The sequence below is a fragment of the Meleagris gallopavo genome, chromosome 1 (genome assembly GCF_000146605.3).
Source record: "Meleagris gallopavo isolate NT-WF06-2002-E0010 breed Aviagen turkey brand Nicholas breeding stock chromosome 1, Turkey_5.1, whole genome shotgun sequence".
Lineage (NCBI taxonomy): Eukaryota > Metazoa > Chordata > Aves > Galliformes > Phasianidae > Meleagris > Meleagris gallopavo.
The window spans coordinates 91,867,643-91,890,260 of record NC_015011.2 but is presented as its reverse complement, the minus strand read 5'-3'; the positions used below and the strand labels follow the sequence as shown (position 1 = coordinate 91,890,260).

The 22,618-nt window shown below is 34.8% G+C and overlaps 1 protein-coding gene across 1 annotated transcript in view; it reads right to left on the bottom strand.

The window, feature by feature from the left end:
* Window positions 1-21,781, bottom strand: part of LOC100545095 (1,4-alpha-glucan-branching enzyme-like) — a 58,534-nt gene extending 36,753 nt beyond the window's left edge. The window contains exons 1-5 of the mRNA XM_010722026.3: window positions 21,630-21,781; window positions 21,285-21,412; window positions 16,607-16,705; window positions 14,441-14,551; window positions 9,776-9,947 (exon numbers count right to left, since the gene is read on the bottom strand). Of these exons, the coding sequence (XP_010720328.1) occupies window positions 9,776-9,947; window positions 14,441-14,551; window positions 16,607-16,705; window positions 21,285-21,412; window positions 21,630-21,708 (589 nt within the window). The 5' untranslated portion in view covers window positions 21,709-21,781. The remainder of the gene's footprint in view (window positions 1-9,775; window positions 9,948-14,440; window positions 14,552-16,606; window positions 16,706-21,284; window positions 21,413-21,629) is intronic.
* Between the last annotated feature and the right edge of the window lie 837 nt (window positions 21,782-22,618).

Sequence of the window (22,618 nt, the reverse complement as noted above, 5' to 3'; positions counted from 1 at the left end):
AATCACCTTGAATTTTTTCTGATAATTGGCTTATTACATACATAACATTGGACATGTATCAGCCCGTACATTAAGAACACTACTACAAGGTGTATGTACATTTACAACAGCTGAGCTGTGTGAGTTTACAAACAGAAACAGCAGATATACCTGCTAGACTTCAAGCTAATGGTGATGGTTATTTTGTTTTTATTTTTTATTTTTTATTTTTTGAAATGTCTAAGAAAAGCTAGAAAAAGTCTAAAAATTTTGTTCAAATGATTTAGGAAATAGGTAAATAAATAGATTTAAACAAAAGGTCTAACTATACACACCTATGAGATCTAGTTTCCAAGAAACTGGATTCACCATGAATTACCTGTTTTCATGAGGGTATGTCATAGTTCTTTATTTTCAGATTACAGCTATTTTGGTTTTGGAATTCCAGAATTTGCTATGTCCACAAGTGGTAATATTCCTCTTGTGCTAGAAACACATTTAGTTTAGCCCTAAGATTTAAGAATAGGTGAACTGGGATCCTTTCAAGACACAACTAACAAATGCTTTTAGGTCTTCCTTGTGACACCAAGTTAATATACAGAAATTTACACTGATAAATGAGAATCAGAACAGATTACAAGTCTAGATTACATTATGGCTGCTTAAAACATGACAATTTAATTTTTGAAACAAACATTTCTGAATGAACTGTATAAAATCAATAAACTCATTTAAGTAGTCATCTCCAGCATTTTCTCTTGAGGAGTTTTTTTAGTAGAAAAATGTTTCTAATATGTTCTTAAATGAAAAATGTTTCCTTTTCCAACTCCAAAGTTTGTGTACTTACTGGAATTTATTTTGTATGCATATATTCACTATTTTATTTTAAAACATTATTTCCAGAACTATTATTTAATTTCTTCTCTCCCCTGTAGCAATGATGTATGGAAATTCAAAGTGACAAAAGTAAAACACAATACAGAGAAGAAATTATTACAGATTACTGACAGAGAAAATTTTGATTTGGACAGATTAATATATCTCAGTAAGGACTTTTAATTTATTTTCTTTTTCTTTTTTTATATTTAAAGAAATTAAGTCACCGAGGTGAAAAAAAAATCAATCTTCTGAAACAAGTAGGTCTGCACACTTACTGCCCAAGGATTTATTTAGCTATATCATTACTTCAGTTTCATTTCATTCTTTTACAAAGCCAAAAAATACTGGTCATGTACTTCACTACTTGTTTTTTCTTATTCAGACATAATGGGAACTGAAGAGGTAAAATAACACTCCTTAATACATACAACATGGTGTTTTCTATTTTTTGTTCAAGAGTATCTGTGTCAGTATTTTCAATGTATTTACATAAAAGAAGATACCAAAAATCAAGGAGCTTACCAAGAGATTTTAAAACTGAACTCTGGGCAGCCTAGTCTAGTCGTTGGCGGCCCTGCACATAGCAGGGGTGTTGAAACTAAATGATCACTATGGTCCTTTTCAATCCAGGCTATTCTACGACTCTATGAGCGTGAACTTAAAGCAGCTATCTGTGTTATTTTCAGATGTGTTCTTCTCTTCTTGTATTTAAGAATTCAGAGAAAAGCAAAAGTCATGAATTCCTATGTGCAGTGTTCAAATCAAACATGGAGGAAATGAAAAATTACACTGTCCTATTGTTCTATAAATATAAATGCAACTAGTAAATATGCAAAAGGAAATTTCACAGTTTATCTGAAAAACTGCAATGAGTTAAAAAGTTAAACTCAATTTAAAACGGTTTTCATCTTCTGAAGAGACTGTCTGTTTCATTATTTTTAATTGAGACCCCCTTCTGTCCCATAAACAGGAAGAAAGGACATCAACTAATAGCTTCTTAAATTTCTAAGACAAGTCACAGCTAGCACTGTAACAACAGCAGAGCCCTATTTATTATTTTTGAAACCATAACAACAAATTTCACATAATGTAGAAGTCTGCACACATAATGTAGAAGTCTGCACAAGAAAAGTCCTTTTATGATGGAGTTACAAAGTCAGTGGGCAAAGGAAGAGCACTGAGATCATCTTTCCAGACTTGTGCAGAGCATTTGACACTGTCCCGTGTTACATCCTGGTAACAAATTGGAGAAAAATGGAATCGATGGATGGAGCGCATGCTGCATAAGGAATTGGATGGATTGTTGCACTCAGAAAGTTGCAGTCAACAGCTCAGTGTCAAACTGGAGACCAGTGGCGAGTGGCATTCCTCAAAAATCAGTATTGGGACTGGTATTATTTAACATCTTTGTAGGCAGCATGGATAATGGGATCAAGTGCACCCTCAGCAAGTTTGCAGACAAAGTCAAGTGGTTGATGTTGTGGTGCTGTTGATGCTAGAGGCAAGAGATGCTACCTAGAGGGACCTGGACAGGCTTCAAATGTGGGCCCATGTCAACCTTGTGATGTTCAACAAAGCCACGTGCAAGATCCTGCACCTGAGTTGGGGCAATCCCAAGCATAGATACAGGCTGGATGGAGAATGGCCTGAGAACAGCCTTGAGGAGGATTTGGGGGTGTCAGTTGATGCAAGACCCAACAGCCAGTAATATGTGCTAGCAGTTCAGAAGACCGATTGTATACTGGGTAGCATCAAGAAAAGTATGACCAGTAGGTTGAGGGAGGTTATTCTTCCCCTCTACTCTGATCTTTTGAGACCCCACCTGGAATATTGCATCCGGTTCTGAAGCCCTCAGAATAAGGACGACACAAGAAGTATATAGTCTGAGTGATAATTCTGATGACACAAAGCCTGCATAGTTTTAAATTTCAAACTGAAGATCTCAAGACATACGAGAGACAGTTCAGAATTTAAAAAAGTTGTTTTAATATGCTTTCCACTGCAGAATTTACCACTTCTTAAGAAAATTTGCATAGTAAATACTTTGCCCCTTGAAGATCAATGCAATGGTGTTAGAATTCATATTCAAGTAAATTTATGAGTAAGTGCAGATTGATGACCTTAGAAAATTAAGACAATGAGCAGATTTTAAGCAAATAGGGCTTGTGAAGAGAGCAAGTTCTTGAACTCAAAGACATGAGGTTTTATTCCAGTTTCACCATAGAAGGTGTTAGCATAATTTAAACTATATTGCTTTGGGAGATTTAATGATGCTATTGAGATGAACTCATTTACAATTACCACAACAGTACACATTAAAATCTGAATTGGAATTCATGCTTAAAGGTCTATTATTCAGACTTTACTAATACAAAATGTCACCTGTTCAGTCACGACTCAAAATAACAATTTCTTACTGAGTAACCCATACAGTTTAGTTTTATTTGGCTATTGACTGCCCTGTATCAGCCTTAAGAAAGAGTAACATATTGTCAAATGCAGAGTCACTGATGGACAGATTCTTATGCTGCTATTACAGCAGCTTAATACGGTCTTCTTTATTATTTGTTTGGAAGGTAAAAGAAAATGCAGTTTATGTCATCTCTCTCTCTTCTAAAGCCAGCCTACAAAGTATAACCAAGAAGAAATTATTTGCTTTTTGGTACACTGTTTATCACTAGACCATGAAATTCTTAAACATTTTCCAGATCATTGAACACAGACATACTGCAAAAAGCAGAAATAAAACACATCTGGCTGTGGTAAAAGGCTGCTGTAGTTGTTTTCAGTGTTGAGAGATTCAGACATAAGTAACTTAAAGAATCAAAGTAATATAAAACTTGACTACTAACAAATTGTCAGCATCAAAACTGTACGAAGAACTCAGAGCATCAGTGAGAGAAAAGACAAACTTTAACATCATAACATCTAGGTTTAATTTAGCAGATATAGCCTCTTTCATCAGGATAGATATTGATGAGACACACAGTTCGTAATACATGCATTATGTAATGAATGGCCATCCTTGCTGATGACTTAAATAGTTCATAAACAATGTATTTGTCACTGTTTGGATTGGGCACTCTTACTCCATGCCCTGTTGTTACACATAAAATTCTTCAAATGATGGCCTTGGAGAGACTTAGCATCTCCAGTGGGTTTCTAATCAGGTAGACTGTTTCTGTAGATGTATGGCATTCAGAAAATGACTGGCCTCCTATACTGCACATGTAACTAGTGAAGCTGGTGAACTAGAAAATAAACATTACTCCTTGCTTTTGCTTAAGTCCTATATGAAAAGCATATATCATTACACAAATTTATTGGAGATGCAATTGAAGGGAAGAAAAGCAAGACTAGTTTATCCCAGAAATGCAGATATTCATTTCTGATTAAAATATGGACCTTAATGTTGGATTACAATCTTATCTATAGGTCAACTTAGTTACACAAAAGTCTAAAAATACTGTTTTCTTCCTTTTCTTCCTTGGTTTTGTACAATGTCTTCCAATTAAGAGTATCAGAAGTTGATCTATAATTTCCCAAAATAACTGAGGTGTAAAAATTATATCTCTCTAAAACAGTAACAGTTAAAGAAAAAAATAACAAAAAAACCACTAGAAATTCATCCATCGAAACCCAACATATATGGCAATGAAAATGTCAGTATGGACTACAAATCTGCCCCACCCATGATACTTGAAACCTGGTACTCTGCAGACCTGAGTCATACGAAGGAATGAAATATCCGCATTGCTCTGTTTTATGAAAGTCTTCCTCTAATTGCTTCTCTCCTAGTTTCTAACATGTTTTGAGCAAGCATACAAATGAGATTTATTTCACTTACCTGTAAATGAACACGAGTATTAGCAATTTGCCCTGGAAGACCTTTTGGAAGAAACTCTCAATGCAATTAACAAAGCCTATCCTATATAACTGGATAGTCCTTCCCATTCCTCAAGTTTTGATATACAGCGTACTGCAGAACAACATTGTAACTGGTCCATTACTACTAAAAAATACATACATAATTACATCTTTCTTATTTTGCACCTTACCTGATGACCTTAAAGGTCTTTTCCAACCTAAATGATTCAGTGATTTTAATTGTTACTGTCCAGATGCTAGGATATTAAAACATCTAGCAGAACTGGCAACACAGAAAGCACATTTGCCAGGAATACTAGCATATATTAAGAAGAATGACTTCAAAATACATATCCTAATCCCCAGTCTTTTTACCACCTGACAATTTCAAGACCGTTCATCTAAAAGAGTTGACAAAAGTGAGCTAGTTCAAGGAGAATCTGTTCTTGCAAAAGGCCATTTTTCAGGTCACGATCAAAAAAGTCACAAGGAACACTGAAACCAGAGCACAACAGTAATAAGCACAACAAAATTACTAATGGTTTGTTTGCAACATCCCTAAAAAAAGCCTAAAAATAAATAAACAAAAAACTCACACCTTTGGTTTGAAATGAATATCCTTGTTTTGGATAAAATTTCTTTTTTATCCAAAGTAGTACACAAAAATAGCATTTTAGGTTTTGCATCAGGAGACTATAGATTTTGCTTTAAACAACAACATTTCCATTCATCCTTATTATTTCAAGCTTGAAATTAATAGTCTTCAAGCAAATTGTATGCACGTTTCCCATCATGATATTGGTGCTGCTGATGCTTTTGCACCATTCCTTGTTTGTTAACATATTTTTGCCTAATAAATGCTTTTTACTTTGAAATGCCTTAGTTTACAAAAATCTGTGTTTCTGCAAAATGCTCATTTGAAGGAAGAGTTGATGCACGGCATTTTTTTTTAAAAGCCCAGGAGAAAACAAGGTTTCATTACCTCAAACATTAGAGAAGAAACTATTTAGTGCATTAGAAAAACTTCAGCATAGAGAAAATAGATAAATTGCTGTCTAAATGAACTAACAAGTGGGAAGAAGAGAAAGCTTAACAGATTGATTTGATGATACTAGTGAAACAGAGATACATGTCAACTCAAATAACAATAGCATCACTCAATGACCATGACTGCAAAGAATTCTGTAGTTACTGAAAATCATTTTCTTGTTTTTACATTAAAAAAAAAAAAAAAAAAGTCGTGCTTTAGGAAGAGACAGACTCTAGAGCCCTAATTAAGAGCTATTTTACTATAGAAAAGCCATGCAAATTATTCTAGAGAGATCCAAGGAAACAAGTTGCATGGGAACTGTTGAGTCATAGCCTGAACCACTGATTGATCGCCTGGGGAAAGGATTGGGTCAGCCCTAGGAGCACAGGTGAAGGCAATTCAGCTCTGTGACTGGAAGAGGTGGAGCCTGGCTGCACTCCTCTTAGACCCTACTTAAGGGCTGACTGCCACTGGGTAAGGATCTCTTTCTGGAGATTCCTCTGTTGTGTAGTTTTTCTCCTATGAGTCTGGATCTTCGAATATGGGTGAGTGTTCTTTTCCTGTTTGTCTCTTGCTATTCCATCATGCTAATCTTTCCAACTGTAATACAAACTCATGGAAGAACTGCTACATCTCTTCTGTGTGCCCTGCAGAGTTTTCCCTACTTGGAGGGAAACATAGACAGTTGTCTGTAGCTTTTCTTCAGGAACAGAAAATAAAGCCAAATACAAGTGAAGGTATGTACAGGCATGGTAGTTTTGTAGTGATAATTTCAACTTTTATTTGCATGAAAAATGAGAACTGTTATTTAAATGTTATCTAGTGGATGTCAACAGTGTTTCTTGAATTCAAAAGGTATGATGAGAATATTTCAATAATATTCTAGAAGTCTTACAATGATTTCTATTTATTCTTGTTTTGCAATTTAGCAATTAGAATCAACTCAAAAGAGTTTTTGTTGAACTTGCAGTTTTGTTTGTAAGGTATTTATTTTGGTTTTGAATCTTCATGCTATGAAACGTAAATATCACTTTTCTTCAGCTTTGAATTACATTAATATTATATGCTTGTTTCAGTTCAGTATCATTACATTTACAAACATATACATTTGTGTTTGAATAGAGGTGTTACCAACATTGCCAACAGAAAAATTATTTCTAGTGTATAATATAGGCACACATGTGAATGCTTTGGACTTTTTTCACTAAAGGTCAGACAACCATGTGCATATTATCTATATACATCAGCATTTTCATGGATGCTTCTCCATGGAGGAGAGAATGCTGTGGCACTACTTAAGCACTGCACAAAAGAACTTGAGACTTCTGCTATTTCCTAAAATCCTATAATGTTTTCTGAATAGCAATGGCCCTTCTCAGTATTTAAAATCTCCATCTAAGAAGACCACTTGGGCAACTAATTACAATTACAGCACCAGTAGAACTGCTGTTCCCTACCTGCTATGAAAGCACAAGTATCAAAACAAGTACTACTTTATGATGATGATAATAATTATTAAGCAAACTGTCCTTCCTGAGTGTATTCATTCCCTAAAGCAGAATGTTAATCACTGTCATGCTCGCATTCAGCCAGGCATATTAAGTTTTCCTTTCTAGGTTAAGTTTCAATTCCAGATGGGCAAAAGAAGCCCCAGAGATTACTTGCGAAGCTGCACTTAAACTATTGGGAATATTCTTTTTTTTTAATATTACTAGGAAAGTAATTGTCTGACATAACAGAATGTTTATTTTGTTTATATTTGTTTTTAAGTTTCTATATGCCACTGCTTCCCTATACTGTGCCTTCAGTAAAAATAAAACAGCCTGAAAACATGAAGGAAAAAAAAGGGTAACTTCCTGGTTTTTTGCAGTGGTTTCCTACTGTAATAAGGACAGAACTAGATAGCATTAGTGTCAGGAGAAAGTCACCGTCAGTGTTCAATGGGCAAAACTTTCTCAGTAAGAATCTGCTTGCACATACAGAATACGAATGATACTTCAATACAGGTGTAATCAAATACTATTCCAGATCTTCAAAGAGAAAATCAAACATATATTTGAGAGCATGTTTCTAATCCCATGTATAGTTCTGCTAAAAAATACTTTCAGAAGATGTTTCTTTTTCTTTAAGATAAGCAATGCATTGAGAAGGGTATCTTCGTTGGTAGGGTATCTTTGGTATCTTCATTTTCAGAAAAGTAAGATACATTTTGTTAAATAAACTTAAGGATGCACAGAGGCAACCAGAGTGCCTTCTCCAGCTCTGAAAAGAGATTCCTTGTCTTCTTCCACCTCACTTGAGTCTTCCCTTCCTAACTCTTAGCTTTCTCTCAAAATAGAAATATAGAGAACTTGCTTTCATTACATTTGCTTAACTAAATAGTGTGTCATAACGTGCATTTTAAGTACACTAAGTTTATACATTTTTCTCATCCAGCACTCAATTTTTTTCACCTTTTACATATAGCATTATAATTTACTGAAACATTTCCAGAACTGAAGGATACACAGTATTAATTGTTCAATCAACCTGCACTGACATACTGAATTTAACATGCCACATCGAATTACTTATTGTTTCTCTAACCTTATGAAGTCAATCTGAGCCAGAGACATCTGCAGGCAGTCTAGCAGACATATTTTCTAAATACCTGCTTCCTCAACTACTATGTAGTATGACTAGTTTGAATGGAATAGCACACATCATACCTTATACTTTTTGTAGTCTACAAAACTCACATTTTTTTTTACTAATTCTTCTTCACTCTAGAGGAAAAAATTCTGCGCTTTATTGAAAGTGATATTTTTACTAGTGTAGCGCATAAGTTTTTTATGCATTGTATTAAAGTTACACCAGTTCTCAAAAAATAAAATAAAAATAAAATCACCAAGCCCACAACTAGGGCACCTAAATTTTCAAGTGCTCTTTTATTGATGAGGAGCTGAACAGAACAGGCATACTTAAATGTTAGCATTCTGTTTTTAAGGTTTCTTCTTTTTTAATTAGAATGATATTAATATGTATTTATGTATATATAAAACATACTACTAAGAAAAGAGAACAAAGTACATCCAGTTCTTATCAAACATGATAGTAAATGACATTTAATAACAAAAACTGAAGGCAATATTAAGCTATAATTTTCAAGTAATTCACTGGCTGAGAATCATCCAAGATGACTGCTTTCAGCATTTTTGCCTTTCATGTGACTAACAGAACAGCTGTATAAAACTTGACATACCATGTTACAGAATTGTAACTTTATTTTTCTTTTTTTACTATAAATAATGTAAGGGTTATTTTGCAAAGAAATTAAGAGGTTATCAAGCATAAATTGTTTCAGCATTGTATGTAAAACTAATAACAATATTAATTTTTTTTTTTAAGACAACATGCAACTTTAACTGGCTGATCAAATGAGAACTATGAGGTAGTCTTATAGCAATAGTTCAGGAAGCAATGCAACAGTTGTATTTTAAAGATTATGAAGAAAGAAGTACTGCTAGCTCTCACTACTTCCCTGCTTCCACAGCAAGATGTACATCCTATCTCTGATTCATCCTTGCCTACATCTCACTGAACTCCTGCTCTTGGAAGCAATGAAACATAAGACAAATGATTCCAGATTACTTTCTTGCACTAATTATTTGATAGCGAGTAACTGAAATAAAAGCTATCCTCAGTTATTTCAATGCTACTTCAAAAATCTTGAGGAGACAAAAGACGACCTGGTTTTGTAAAGTAAGAATTACAGACAGATCTGCAGAACTACAATTAAAATACTCACTCAAACTATGAGTAACCTGAAACTTTAAAAAACTTATTTATTTTACGAATAGGGGCCCTGCTGATTTTATTTTCTTGTTTTACAATACATCTTAAAGACAGAAAAAAATCTGTTACCATTTGTGCTTAAAAAAAAAAAATATTATAGTTGTAAGATGGTATCATATATTTTTATTTCTCTGTCAAGCCTTCTGTAGATGAGAAAATGAAAGACATGCTCCTAAAGTTACTTACCCATGAAGTTCAGATAGCCATCTCCTCCAAGTGTGTGAGTAATGAGGCGAATCATTTTATGAAGCTGGATTCCGCGATCAATAACTGGAGTTAGAGGTGTGAACACACTCATGTTTGTGTACATCTCTGCATCCATCAATCGAAATGCCAATGTCTTATCACCAACAAGTGCCTATATAAAAAAAAAAAAAGAAAACCCCTAGGCATACTAGAAGAGTTTCTAACGTTGTTTTTTTGCTTTTTGGATTTTGCGATTTTGTAAGGGGAGAACTTGAAAAATCTGTGAGGAGTCAAGAATGTGGCTTGATGAATATGACCTAGTCCTAGCTCACAAAGCAAACAACTTGCCTCTACTTATGACCATAAGATCACAGTGAGCCCACCGTGGGCTCACTTTCTAATTACTGCAGCAATTATATTGTTTGATATATACCACACCCATATGATTATACAATCTGCTGTCAAAAAGAAAAGTCTAAGTTGAGGTAGGGACATCCCTGAGCTGAGCCCTGCCCAGATTCCTGATCCAGCTGCCCACTTCACTTGTGCAACTCTGTGCTTGTGTGTATATAATAAATCGGCTCCTAGCCACCTAACTCCAGCTAATGTATTACGTTTTGCATGATGGTATCAAACCACACAATTAATTCTGAATACCTTTTTGCTTATGTATATAAAATGTAAAATGTTAGTTTCTACTCAATAAGCCACAAGTAGCCTATCATTTTGGAATTTTTATAAGAAAAACATAAAATGAGAAAGCAAACACCTCGAGTACAGATCCTAGGATGCGCAAATAAATGGCTATTAATACGTCTGATTTAAAGATGCAGAAAGATTGTGAAGCATTCATTTATATGCTATCAAGAATATGATTTGTTTTTCGATTTTTACACAAGGGAGCAATATAAAGTCATATTTCTACCTAAAAACAGTAATTGAATTACTAACTTGCTAGTGTTTACAGTACTTAAGAAAGGCCAAGCAAATCTTTTTAATAATGAGAATTATTCTAATATATCAGCATACAGGTAGTTGGAAATGTTTGGGATTGTTTGTATGTAAATCTGTAACTTTTGTTCTATCAGCTTAATTCTCATTTTATACTCTATTATGAAAACTTACTATGTTCCAGAGACATCTGAGTTGTGAACAGGTGAAGGTGAAAAACCTCATTACCCTTTAGTTTTCAGACTGGTGATATAATGACATAAATAGATAATTCCCCCAAAGTACTCTTATTTCATCAGGGAGGGAAAAAGAGAGTCCTATCTAGGAATGGAAAGACTTCAATGCTAAAATGTCTTGTATTAAGCAGACTTGTATTAATATGCCTTCCATTTGGCTTTAGCCTTTTAGTCATTAATGAATATTCCTCTAATTCAACAAATGAGTTACTTGACTTGTGTATTCACACAGATACAACAAGTGTAACTGTAGTACAACAGACAGCAGTCTATCTGGCTTAGCACACTATCTCCAAAAACAGCCAATAGCAGATGTGGAAGAACAGAGCATGAAGGGAGCCAAATTCTTAGCAATACTTCCCAAAAACACTATCACAAACAGACAGATGTTGAAACATAATGTTGGTATTCAGAAGTTTTTAAGGAATCTTCTGTGAAACTAATTCAAACTCTTGAAATTATGTAAACGTGTACAAACACAGCATAATATGACAGAATTTGCTTCACACTGAAGAAATACGGGAGGAACAACTCTTCTCTTTATGCAGAATCTGGCATTTCTTCATTTAATTTAACATCCCTTAATCTTTCTCCTAGAAATGGAAGCAACAATTCACATTTTTTTATGTCAGTCATGGCTTTGTAAACTGATGCTCTTCCAATTTTAATGATCTATCCTAAAGAGTCTTGGTCTATTTAGTTTTCTTCTTATGAAAGCTATTCCATACATCTGATTATTCTTATCAATTCTGTCAACTTCTTTTCCAGTTATGCTGGTTGTCCTGAAATACAGGACTACACCTGCCTACAGCATTCAAGATGCAAGTAAGCTATGAAAGGCTACAGTGACATACTGACTTTGCTTTTTGCTGTCTTTCATAATAATTTCAAGAAAAATGCTTTCTACCTGCTATTAGCATTGAGTTGATATTTTCATGTGTATTATAATCACAGGGCCCTATACTGTTTACAGTCTGCTCATAAAACATTATTACATGTAAGAAATTGGAATCATTTCAGGCCTTTGTGTTTCATTGCATATCATTACATCACATTTTATCTATCATCCTGTTTTGCTTCTCTGTCCTACTTTTTACCTCTTCACATATCATCCTGGTGTTCATCTGCAATCCACAAAGCTATTTTTATGTTCAAATTTGAGACATGCAGACAGATCTTAGCCCAGAGAATAAGATTCTAAAATAAAAATACATTGTCATATGAAAAAATTAATAAAATCCAGTATGAAATAAAATGGTAATGCTATATGGGAGCTCCTTCAAAAGTAATACTTCCTATTCTATTACCTTGGCCCACAATGTCATAGGCTGCTGTTGATGGTATGACAGTAGAGGTTGAATCTTCCCTCAAACATTCCACTACCTTCTGTTGTCATGCAACAGGTGGCAGCAGAGAGGCAGTCTAACAAAATGGTGTCTGATGTGGAAGTGCATATGTAGCGAAGGTGTGTCACTGAATTCCTCCATTTAAAAAAAAAAAAAGCACCCATTGACATTTGCAGATGCTTGCTGAATGTTTATGGAGACCAAATAGCAGATGTGATGAAAGATTTAACATGAGCCAGCAGTGTGCTCTTGCAGCTCAGAAAGCAAGTAGTATCCTGGGCTCCATCAGAAGAGGAGTGGCCAGCAGGGACACAAAGGTGGTTGTCCCTCTCTACTCTTGTGAGGCCCCACCACTGTGTCCAGGTCTGGAACCCCCAGTACAAGAGAGACTGAGAGCTGGGAGAGGGTCCAGAAGAGAGCCATGAAGATGATCAGGGGGCTGGATCACCTCCTTTACAAAGACAGGCTGAGGGAGCTGGGCTTGTTCAGCATGAAGAAGAGAAGGCTACGGGGTAACCTCATTGCAGCCTTTCAGTAACTAAAGGGAGCCTACAAACAGGAGAGTAATCACCTCTTTGAAAGGGTAGATAACAGCAGGACAAGGGGAAATGGTTTTAAGTTGAGGGAGAAGAGATGTAGGTTGGATGTCAGGGGGAAGTTCTTTACAGAGAGAGTGGTGAGGTGCTGGAACAGGCTGCCCAGATAGATTGTGGATGCCCCATCGCTAGAGGTGTTCAAGGCCAGTTTGGATAGGGCAGCCTGGTCTAGTATTAAATGTGGAGGTTGGTGGCCCTGCATGTGGCAGGGGGGTTGGAGATTGATGATCCTTGAGGTCCCTTCCACCCCGGGCCACTCTGTGACATGGGAGCACAATGAGGTGGGGGGGTGGTGTGTTTCAGAAACACTGCTGTCCTAGAAACAGTAGGTGCAGATATTTATGAAAGCAGCATGCAGGCTCTTGTTTATTGCTTGTGAAAATGCACAGCTAATGGTGGTGACTATGTAGAAGAATCATGTTATGGAGCTGAGAATTTGCTCAACTGAATAGTGTTATTGTGCTCTTTGTAGCTGCTGTATTTTTCATGGACAGGAATGGGAGGTATTACATTCAGAGCAACCTTCATGTTTCAGGATGAAGACTCGTCTTTTATAAAAGCATATAAGCAGAAAAATATGCATTTCCATGTAATACTTCAATTTTTTGCCAGGATAGGGACTCCGCTCTTGTGTTTTAAGTGAACACTGTGAAACAATCTCATCGATAGGAAGGCAAATAAGCACATGAAAGCAAGTCGATAAATTCTTATTTTATTTGACAATATATATCTTGTTTTAGGCACTTTTGTTGACTTATGTCAACGCAGAAAATACACATCAGTCTCTTATGTAAATGAAAGATCTGAATAAAGGTTACTTAAACCTTTTATTAGAAAGGTTTTTTCCTTTGTTCTAATTTTTAAGTTTCTAATATTGAAACTCTAAAGTATCATGTCTACTGATACCTCAGAAATAACAACTAGAAAGACAGTGGGAATTGAGTGTTATCTAACTAAACATTATTTTTTGTTTTTCCACATACGGAACCACTACAATTGCTGTGTTTTGCACCAAATTGTTAAAGAGCACACAAGTTAGATCTCAAAATAGAATTGGAGGTTGCAATCCTTTAAGAGATGAAACATTTTTCTGACGGGAATAAAACCATTTCAGACAGTGATTCAGTAAGTAAATTTGCTAATTTGTCATGTTGTTTATGCTTATCATAAGCAGTGCTCCAGCCTACCTTATGGAAACTGGAATTTTTGAAATTATAAATTATATGCTTTTTTATGTTCTCTGACAGGCAGGCAAAACTGGAAGGTAGAATTTGTTTGTTAAATTACAAAACTGAAAAGTAACACCACCCACCCATGCAAAGGAGGATTAACAATAAACAAATCAAAACAAACAAACAAACAAACCCCAACAATAAGCCTACATGCAGTGTATGAGACCTGCACTTGTCTGAAGCTGTTTCCTATCTTTCCCAAGTCAAGATTCAGTTTTAATAACAAAAAACAACTAAACCATTAAGCCTCATCTTTTGTGTGCTTATATATGATAAATAAATAAATAGGCATTGTCTACCATACCTGGTCATGACTCTCTGCGTATGCAATATATTTCTCATCACATCGTCTGTTTGTTAATGTATACACAATATTGCCCATATTCCAGTCTTCATCTTTCAACTCCTTAATTATCTACAGAAATAAAGGAAAAATCAGTCAGAAGTAATTGTGTTTTTTTTTTTTTTTGACTAAAAGCACAGTACTTCCTTTCTTCATTATTTTGGCATAGAAATTGTCAACAAATGGTGAACTAAATTTTGAAGTTATGAGCTTTCTCTGATAATCCAAAAAGATTTCTGTTCATTATATGTCTTTCTATGTATATGATATACAGACAACAAAACAAAAAAACAGCAGTGACATCAAGAACACTGATATGATGCTGTAAAATTTAACATTCTGATTGTATCTGGCTACGCACTGCTCAACAACTTTTTTATTCTCTCTGTCATTAATTCTAGCCCTGAAAACATTCAGGCACTGATGCAGCATATAACATACTAGATGTAACCTTAATCTGAACAAATATAGTCACTGTTATGGTAGCTACCACGATTTAGCTACTTTTTACAGATCCATCAGAACAAGTTTACGGCACCCTGGAGATATTTCAGGTCAAAAATTTATTTTAGAAAGTTGCTCAGAAAAACAGGTGATTAAAACATACATACTTAAAAGCTAGAAAGAAAAGTCATTAAGGAACCAATAGACTGCAATATTTATCTTCCCAATCATTTTAGCTTTACTTTTGTCCCAAAAGTGTGGTAGCAAACTAGGTACATAACCTCTTTCATAACTCAAGCTAGTCCACTGTGGTTACTTATTTGCAGTTACCTTATCTAGAAAATTTTTTGCATCACTTACGTTTTTGTAAAATCAACATGCTCCTGAACTAAAATAAGAGTAAACTAAAATAAGACGCTACAGCAGAAATTGCTGTAATAGGACAATAATACATCCATAATACAAAAATCCAAACATTTTGATTCTAAAAGTTTAAGACTCTTTTCCTGTACAATATAAAACAACATTCAGCCACATACATTTTACCTATGCAGAAAATCACTAATTTTTGTCTGTCAAGATGTGGCAGGGAAGTTGAACTAATAATAGGGAAAAAAAAAATAAAACAAAATAAAATAAAAAAGCATCATCACAACAGGTTATTACAAAATTATGTGCCCACACTATATTCAGGATCCAAATTTCTTCCCACTCCAGAGTTCAGTGATGCTGTTAGAAAACCTGGTAAGTTTGTCTTCTGCATGGAAAGAACGCAAACTGTTTTTCAGAAGATCTACCCTCCACCTACTAGTTACAAAAATGAAAGATTCTGAAGATAATTCACTTTTTATTTTAAGCTACTCACTACATTTACTGGGGCATTACTGCTCATATAAAACATTTATTGTTTTCAGATTATCATGATAGCCCCAGGGATTAGGATGCAATCTTATATCAAACTGAAAAACATTCTCTAAAACATTAGTAAAAGCCTTTTAAGATTGTTTCATTCTTTCATTGTTTCATTCTTTTTTCTTGTGATTCTCTGTAACAAGGTAAAGGTGATTTTAATCTTTATCACAGTCAGTGTTCATTAGCATATTATTGTTCTTGAAGAGCACTTACAGAGTTATTATTCTTTTTGTAACCCCATGCTGCAGATTGTTGGTGTTAGAGTAATTAGCTCATGTTCACTTTGGTTAAATTTTCAGCCCTATCTATGCTCAGTGCCAATTGCTACACCCGATTTCAGAAGAGTTCATTGTATGTTTTTGTTTGTTTCTTTCTAACTTATGTGCATATGGTTATCTTATTATTTACCTGTTCACATTCAATATTGACTATACATTCTAATGTTGCTCCAAGTTACAGGTTACTTCAAATAAAATCAGTCTATGCATGTTGCATTGAATAAAGAAATGAAATCAGCTAAAATGCACAGAACAGCCCATAATCTTTCTCATCTTCTCAAACCTGAGATATGATATCTGACAGCTCTCATTTCATCCACTAATATCTGTGCTCAAGACTGTCAGAATTTATTCTAATAGGGCATTAAGTTAATGGATGAGGGAGACAGTTGAATTCATCAGCAGAATTCCTAAAAGTGTTTCTATATATGTGCAGTTAGAGAAACATAGCACTCTGAAGAGCAGAACGTATTTTTAAAACACATTTTCTCACCTTTATCCACTTATCTGGAATAGCCATGGCTAGTCGATAATCAAATCCTCCTCCTCCCTCTGCAATAGGACGGCAAAGAGCTGGCATTCCAGAAACATCCTTAAATGATACACAACATAATTTGGCTAGCATAGTAATTATTTGTACAGCTTTTACATCATACAGTTGTACTCCACTATACACAAGTGCTATGAAAACTCTAAAAAGCTTCTGTGATTGACTGGGGAAAAGGGGAATGGAGGGGGAAAGAGAAAGAAAAATCTGTGTGTGATTTCAGCACAGACTTACTCTTTGAATGCAAGTAACAGGGAAGCATTATGACTCGTCTCAAATATTTCACTATAAAGTATTTTGATAGAATAGATATTTGAAGAGAAAGAGAATTTAGCAGAGGCAGAATTTGATATAATTAGCTCTCTTGAGCTTCAAGTAATCAATAGTAAGTAAAAAGTAATCAACAAAAGACAAGTGAAACCTTCATTTTGTTTATTGATATTCTGCATAAAGAACGGCATAAAAGTAAAAGGCTGAATTAAGTATAGCAAGAAAGAAAAATACAATCTCTACGATTTTCCTAAACACATAAAACTGATTCAGCTAGCCCTGGAAGTAACACTCTCTCATTGCATATTTCTCCAGCTTTATATTCATGGAGGCTGGTCACTCTTAATTTTATAATTCAAAGTTCTTAGTGTTTACATCATCATTTTATTAGACAGTTATAATAATAATAATAACAGCATCTTTTCTATAAAGTTAGATAATCTAAGTAGAAAATGCAAATCCAAAAATAATTGCAAAATATCTACCAACAATCAGTTGAACTACATTACGTAACTGAGAAGTCATTCCACCACAGTAGCGATGGATTAACACACATATCTTATGTGTCTACTCAAGTGTTTATATGGAACTGAATTTATCTTAAACCAGAACATTATTTCAATGCAAAATCTGTAATAAAATCAAAAGATGTGGAATTTCCTTCAGAATGAAAAAGGTATTTGCATGTGAAGTTACACATAAATACTCATACAGCAACCTCAGGAAGTTCAACAAGGGCAAATATCAAATCCTGCCCATGGGATGGAATAACCCAGGCATGTCCAACCCACAGCTTATGGGTCACAGGTGGCCTGGCACTGCAGTCACCCTCTATCCCAAGCCACCACGGTGGCAGCTCTATCCCACCAAGCAGCTCTACCAAATTCAGACAATGTGCCCATCTCTCACAACAACATCTCTCACAACAAAGATTTTCAGTGTAAAATCGTCACTCTCTGGGCTGAATCCAGGGCATGGGATAAGTGCAGTGCAGTGCTAACTCTACTTAAGGTAAATGAATTTTGATTTTATGCATTTTAAGCATCCACTGGCTAAATACTGTTCTGTGAACAATGAAAAACATTCTGTGCTTTTCATTCCAATAAAGGAATTTGCGGGTAGGTTTCAAGATTGACAGAAAAATAATCAATTGTTTTGCATATTCCTGACTCCATTTTCAGTCAACATAAATATGTTAACCACAAATTTTCAAGTGGAACGTACAGAGTTGCAATCAGATACTCAACTCAACATTTTGATCATGTCTCTTTACCAGACTTTAAAAACACTTCTCTTCCCAGAGAAAAAATTCCCCCTATTCAGAGTCACGCCTTACATGTTATCACTTTTTGTCAGTGTGTACATTCGTGAGCAACTCTTTTCAAGGATGAAGCACAGGAACAATTAAAATTTCATCAAAATCCCTGGCAAACACTTTGAGAGCACATTAAGAATTGCAATCACTGCCATCAAATCACCCTGATGTATCAGTTTCACAAAACAAGGTCAAATATCATGCTAGTCCTATGTTTTGTTGCTCTCTTATGTTTTAATTAAAAAAAAAAAGTTTTGTTAGTTATACATATTAAGTATATTATCTATTTATACGCTACTCGACAATTCCTCTTCACCCAGTGCAACCCAGGCAGGCCAAAAGGTTTGACACCCATGGACTAACCCCTTTCATCAGGGCAGGCAAGGGCCTGCCAAGCCAGAGAGCTGCTCTGCTAGAAAGGCCCTGGGCTGGCAGCATGCTGAACAGGAGTCAGCAGCCTGTCCTGGCACCAGAGATGGCTGGCAGCATCTTTGGCTGAATGAACAGACAGATCAAAGGAAGGGATTATCACACTTCACTCAGCAGTCATTAGACCACAGAAAAAACAGCATCCACTTTTTTCCCTGCCCAGCTAAAGACAGACGCTGCCAAACCAAAGGGAGTTTATCAGGAGGTTAGCAGGACATGGGGTTGGAGCCCTTGCCCTGCGAGGGGAGGCTGAAGACTGGGCCTTGTTCTGCATGGGGAAGAAGTGACAGCAAGGGACCAAACAGCAGTCAGTGCCTGCGGGGTTACTGAGAAGACAGTCTTTGTAATGAGTTAGACAGCAGGAGAATGAGTGACACAGGTGCTAAATCAATATAGAGATGGTTCTAAATGGATATTAGGAGAAATTTAAATCACTGTGAGGTTAAACAAACAGACTACCCAGAGAAGCAGTAGGAGACACATCCTAGGAGGTTTTCAAGACCAACTGAACAAAACCTCTGAGCATTCAAATTGTATAAGTTCAGTTATGAACCAATTTTGAGCAAGAGGCAAGGCTAGATTATCCTAGTTACCTTCTAACATGCACAAATTTATGTTTTCTTTTGAAATCCTGAAAGTATTTTTTGAAGTATTTTTCAGTATCTATGTATTTATGATTTTCACATAAAACTTCACTCTTTCAATTTATTGAAGAAAATTAATAGAAGAGTTAAGTTTAGGAAAGTAGGAAAGCACGCAGCTTTAAAAATAGGACAGGCTGTCAAAATAATTTCTGTACTAAAATAGTATTTTCTACAATTTTCAAATTCTTTATGTAGATATCTTCATGTCAAGGTAAATATATCTAGAGATTCTATATGTTGTAAATCTCAAAGTTTAGTAAAGTGGAATTTCTTTCCAAATGTTTGGAAACTAGAAAACTAAGTTAAGCAGTCCTTCTAAATCAGTCAAAGGACAAAAACATGACTAATGCCCTCCAAGACATCAGACTTGAAACACACGCTTTTCTCTGTGGCACCTACCAGATCAAGGGTGGGAGTCTGAGATTTAAATACCTCCCATTGACTTTATTTGCAGTTTCCAAAGTCAGATTTTGGGGAAGTAAAATTTGAAATTTAATATTTATACCCATCCATATCTACAGTTTGCCTAAACACTGAAAAAATAGAGACAATATTAGATTGTTCAGCATATTTTCCTTCAGAAGTAAGCAGCCAAAGCCTAAGCACTTGCTCACATTTGTTTGACATGAGCTGTATGTAAAGAATGAAATCACTGCAATCGAGTCTGTTTATATAAATCTTCATGCCTGATATAGGTTTTTTTTAACATTTTTTTTCTTCCAGTTATACAAAGCCTTAATTACAGTTTTATTTAAAAGACAAAATGAAAAACAAATATACAGACAGAAATACCTAAACATTTACAAGCTACTAAGATACTGAATACACAGAATACTAAAAATCTGCAAAATTATGAGAAAAGTAATTAAAATATATATTATGATTAATTATGGTTATGCAAAACCATATTTTACTTCTTTTGCATTCATTTTATCATCATTATAGGCAAACAAATATTCTTTATTGTTTTCTGTAATTTTCATTTCCCCTCTTGATCCATACGGATCAAATTTGTATTTTGTACAGTGACTCCCGAAGGCTGAAGACTGATGAATTGAAACAGAAGCAGAAGCAGTTTTTAACACAAGCAAGAGAAATAGATGAGGCAACTCACGATAAAGAGTTCTTAAGCCTGGAAATACAAGCAGATTGAACTCAAAATTTTATTGGTAGGAATGCTTATAACTTCCAGCTTCCTAGAAAATAAGCCTTCTCACTTACTCCCAGAGTAATGAGACTTTTTATTATGAATTGCTTACCAGATGTGGCTTTGATAGCTATCCATAATCTTTTAGTCTATAATGTAAACTTACATAAGTACCATGATTTTGTTTATATTTTGTTTGTCTAATACAAAAGAGTTTCATTAACAATCTATATTGTCCCATAATGAGATTTTTTTTTAATAAAAAGAATTATTTAAATATAACAACAGATAAATCCTCAAGAGAACTCAAAATGGCTTAAATACAGCTTATTTACTCCCTCAGAAACCTGAAGGAATTTAACACTAAATATAAACTATCATACACATTCTGTATTTGTAAATTTACCTCATTTATTATGAAAGGTAATTGTCAATTATGCCAATATAATTCAAAATATGCAAATCAGCACAAGGGCTGTTAATCTTTAGTAGTATGAATTGCTAGTGACAAATGGCAATCATGAAAGACTAACGAACTAATAAAAACAAACCTCATTACAAGTTCAAGAAAATGAGAGAAAAAAAAATAGAAATCCTCACATTAGTTAATGACCCATTAATGTAGAGAAAATTCCCGATATGTGTTTTCCAGTTGTTTTTCCACCCCCCACAAGGTGCAGTCTGTCCTCTAATTAATATTTATCAGCTCATGTCACTTCTTGAGTCCCTGAAGGATGACTTGATAATTACCAGGAAATCATATCCAAACACAAATTGATCAATACTAATTTCACTGAGTATGGAAAATTCTGATTTTACCTCTGCTATTGTTATGCATTCCGGATGCAAGAAGTTAATCATGTGGTTGGCCAGCATCAGATAACACAAAGCATCTTCATCCACATCTAGGCCAAAATATTCATTGTAATCTCCACTGAATTCTTTGCCTATTAAAATAGGAAGTTTAAAAAGATGCATTTTAAAAATATATTTTGTAATATGTAAATGGTTATTCAAAATTTCAAATCTATCTTCATAGCAGCAGAAAAAAAGATATTTGCAAATCTGGATTAGTTTTTGAGTATTCAGTTAATTTTTGTATCACGATTTCCACAATAGAGCTGCAACAGGACTGCTTACATCAAAACTGATTAAATTACTCACCAATCCCATGATTGTGATACAGCATAGATGTAACACCATCAAATCGGAAGCCATCGAAACCATAATCTTCAATCCACATTCTCAGATTAGACAAAAGGAATCTCAAAACTTCCCAGCTGAAATAACACGAGCGGAAAACTTTAGAAACCTTGGAAGGAACTACAGCTCCTTACACAATGCATCTACTTGAATATACTATGTAGACTGCTCATATTGGTATTTCATTTTAATGACTTTTTCCCCATTCCTTGAATCTGTGTCTCTTACTGCACAGAATTTTAAGCTGGATGGGAGCTAGGAAAAAAGTTACAATCCATCTACATCTTTATAAGTTAATGTTTTAACACATTTTAATACAGAATGTGTTACTGTATGTATGGTTTGCATCTCTAAAAACTGTTATACTCTGTGAAAATAGATCTCATAAAAATGAAAATGAAATTGTTAGTTAAGATTTACTCCCCAAGATGTTATGGATTTACAGCAATTTCTAGGAATAGAAGTTCAAAAACTTCTATGGTATTTTTTGTTTCCCTACCCTAATTATACATATAAATCACATTTCATCAATAAGTTACTAGCACCATATCACATACTGTGTTATAGAAATTGCTTAAAGCACAAACTAATGGAAATTGAAGAGGTATTATTTGCAATTCAGAACAACAGGAATGACATGTAATAAATACACAAAGCAAGGACAGAAAATCGAAAATATAAAAGAAGTTCCCAGGTAAGTAAGCACAGAGGCATCTGTGAACAAAATTTATAACAAAGAGTAGAACAGTTTCCAAAAGTCTTCCTACTCTTAGCACACAGACTTCAGTAGTTTCAAAACCACTCCTATCTTGTTTCCATTGGTTGTGCCGTATTGTGCTCCTGTATTTTGATACCTTCAGTACAGGCTGCAACAAGTGCATCTCCTGCAAGCTAAGGTTCGGAACAACTCATCCACATCAACCATTCCCATGAAGTATTTTTTGCCTCTG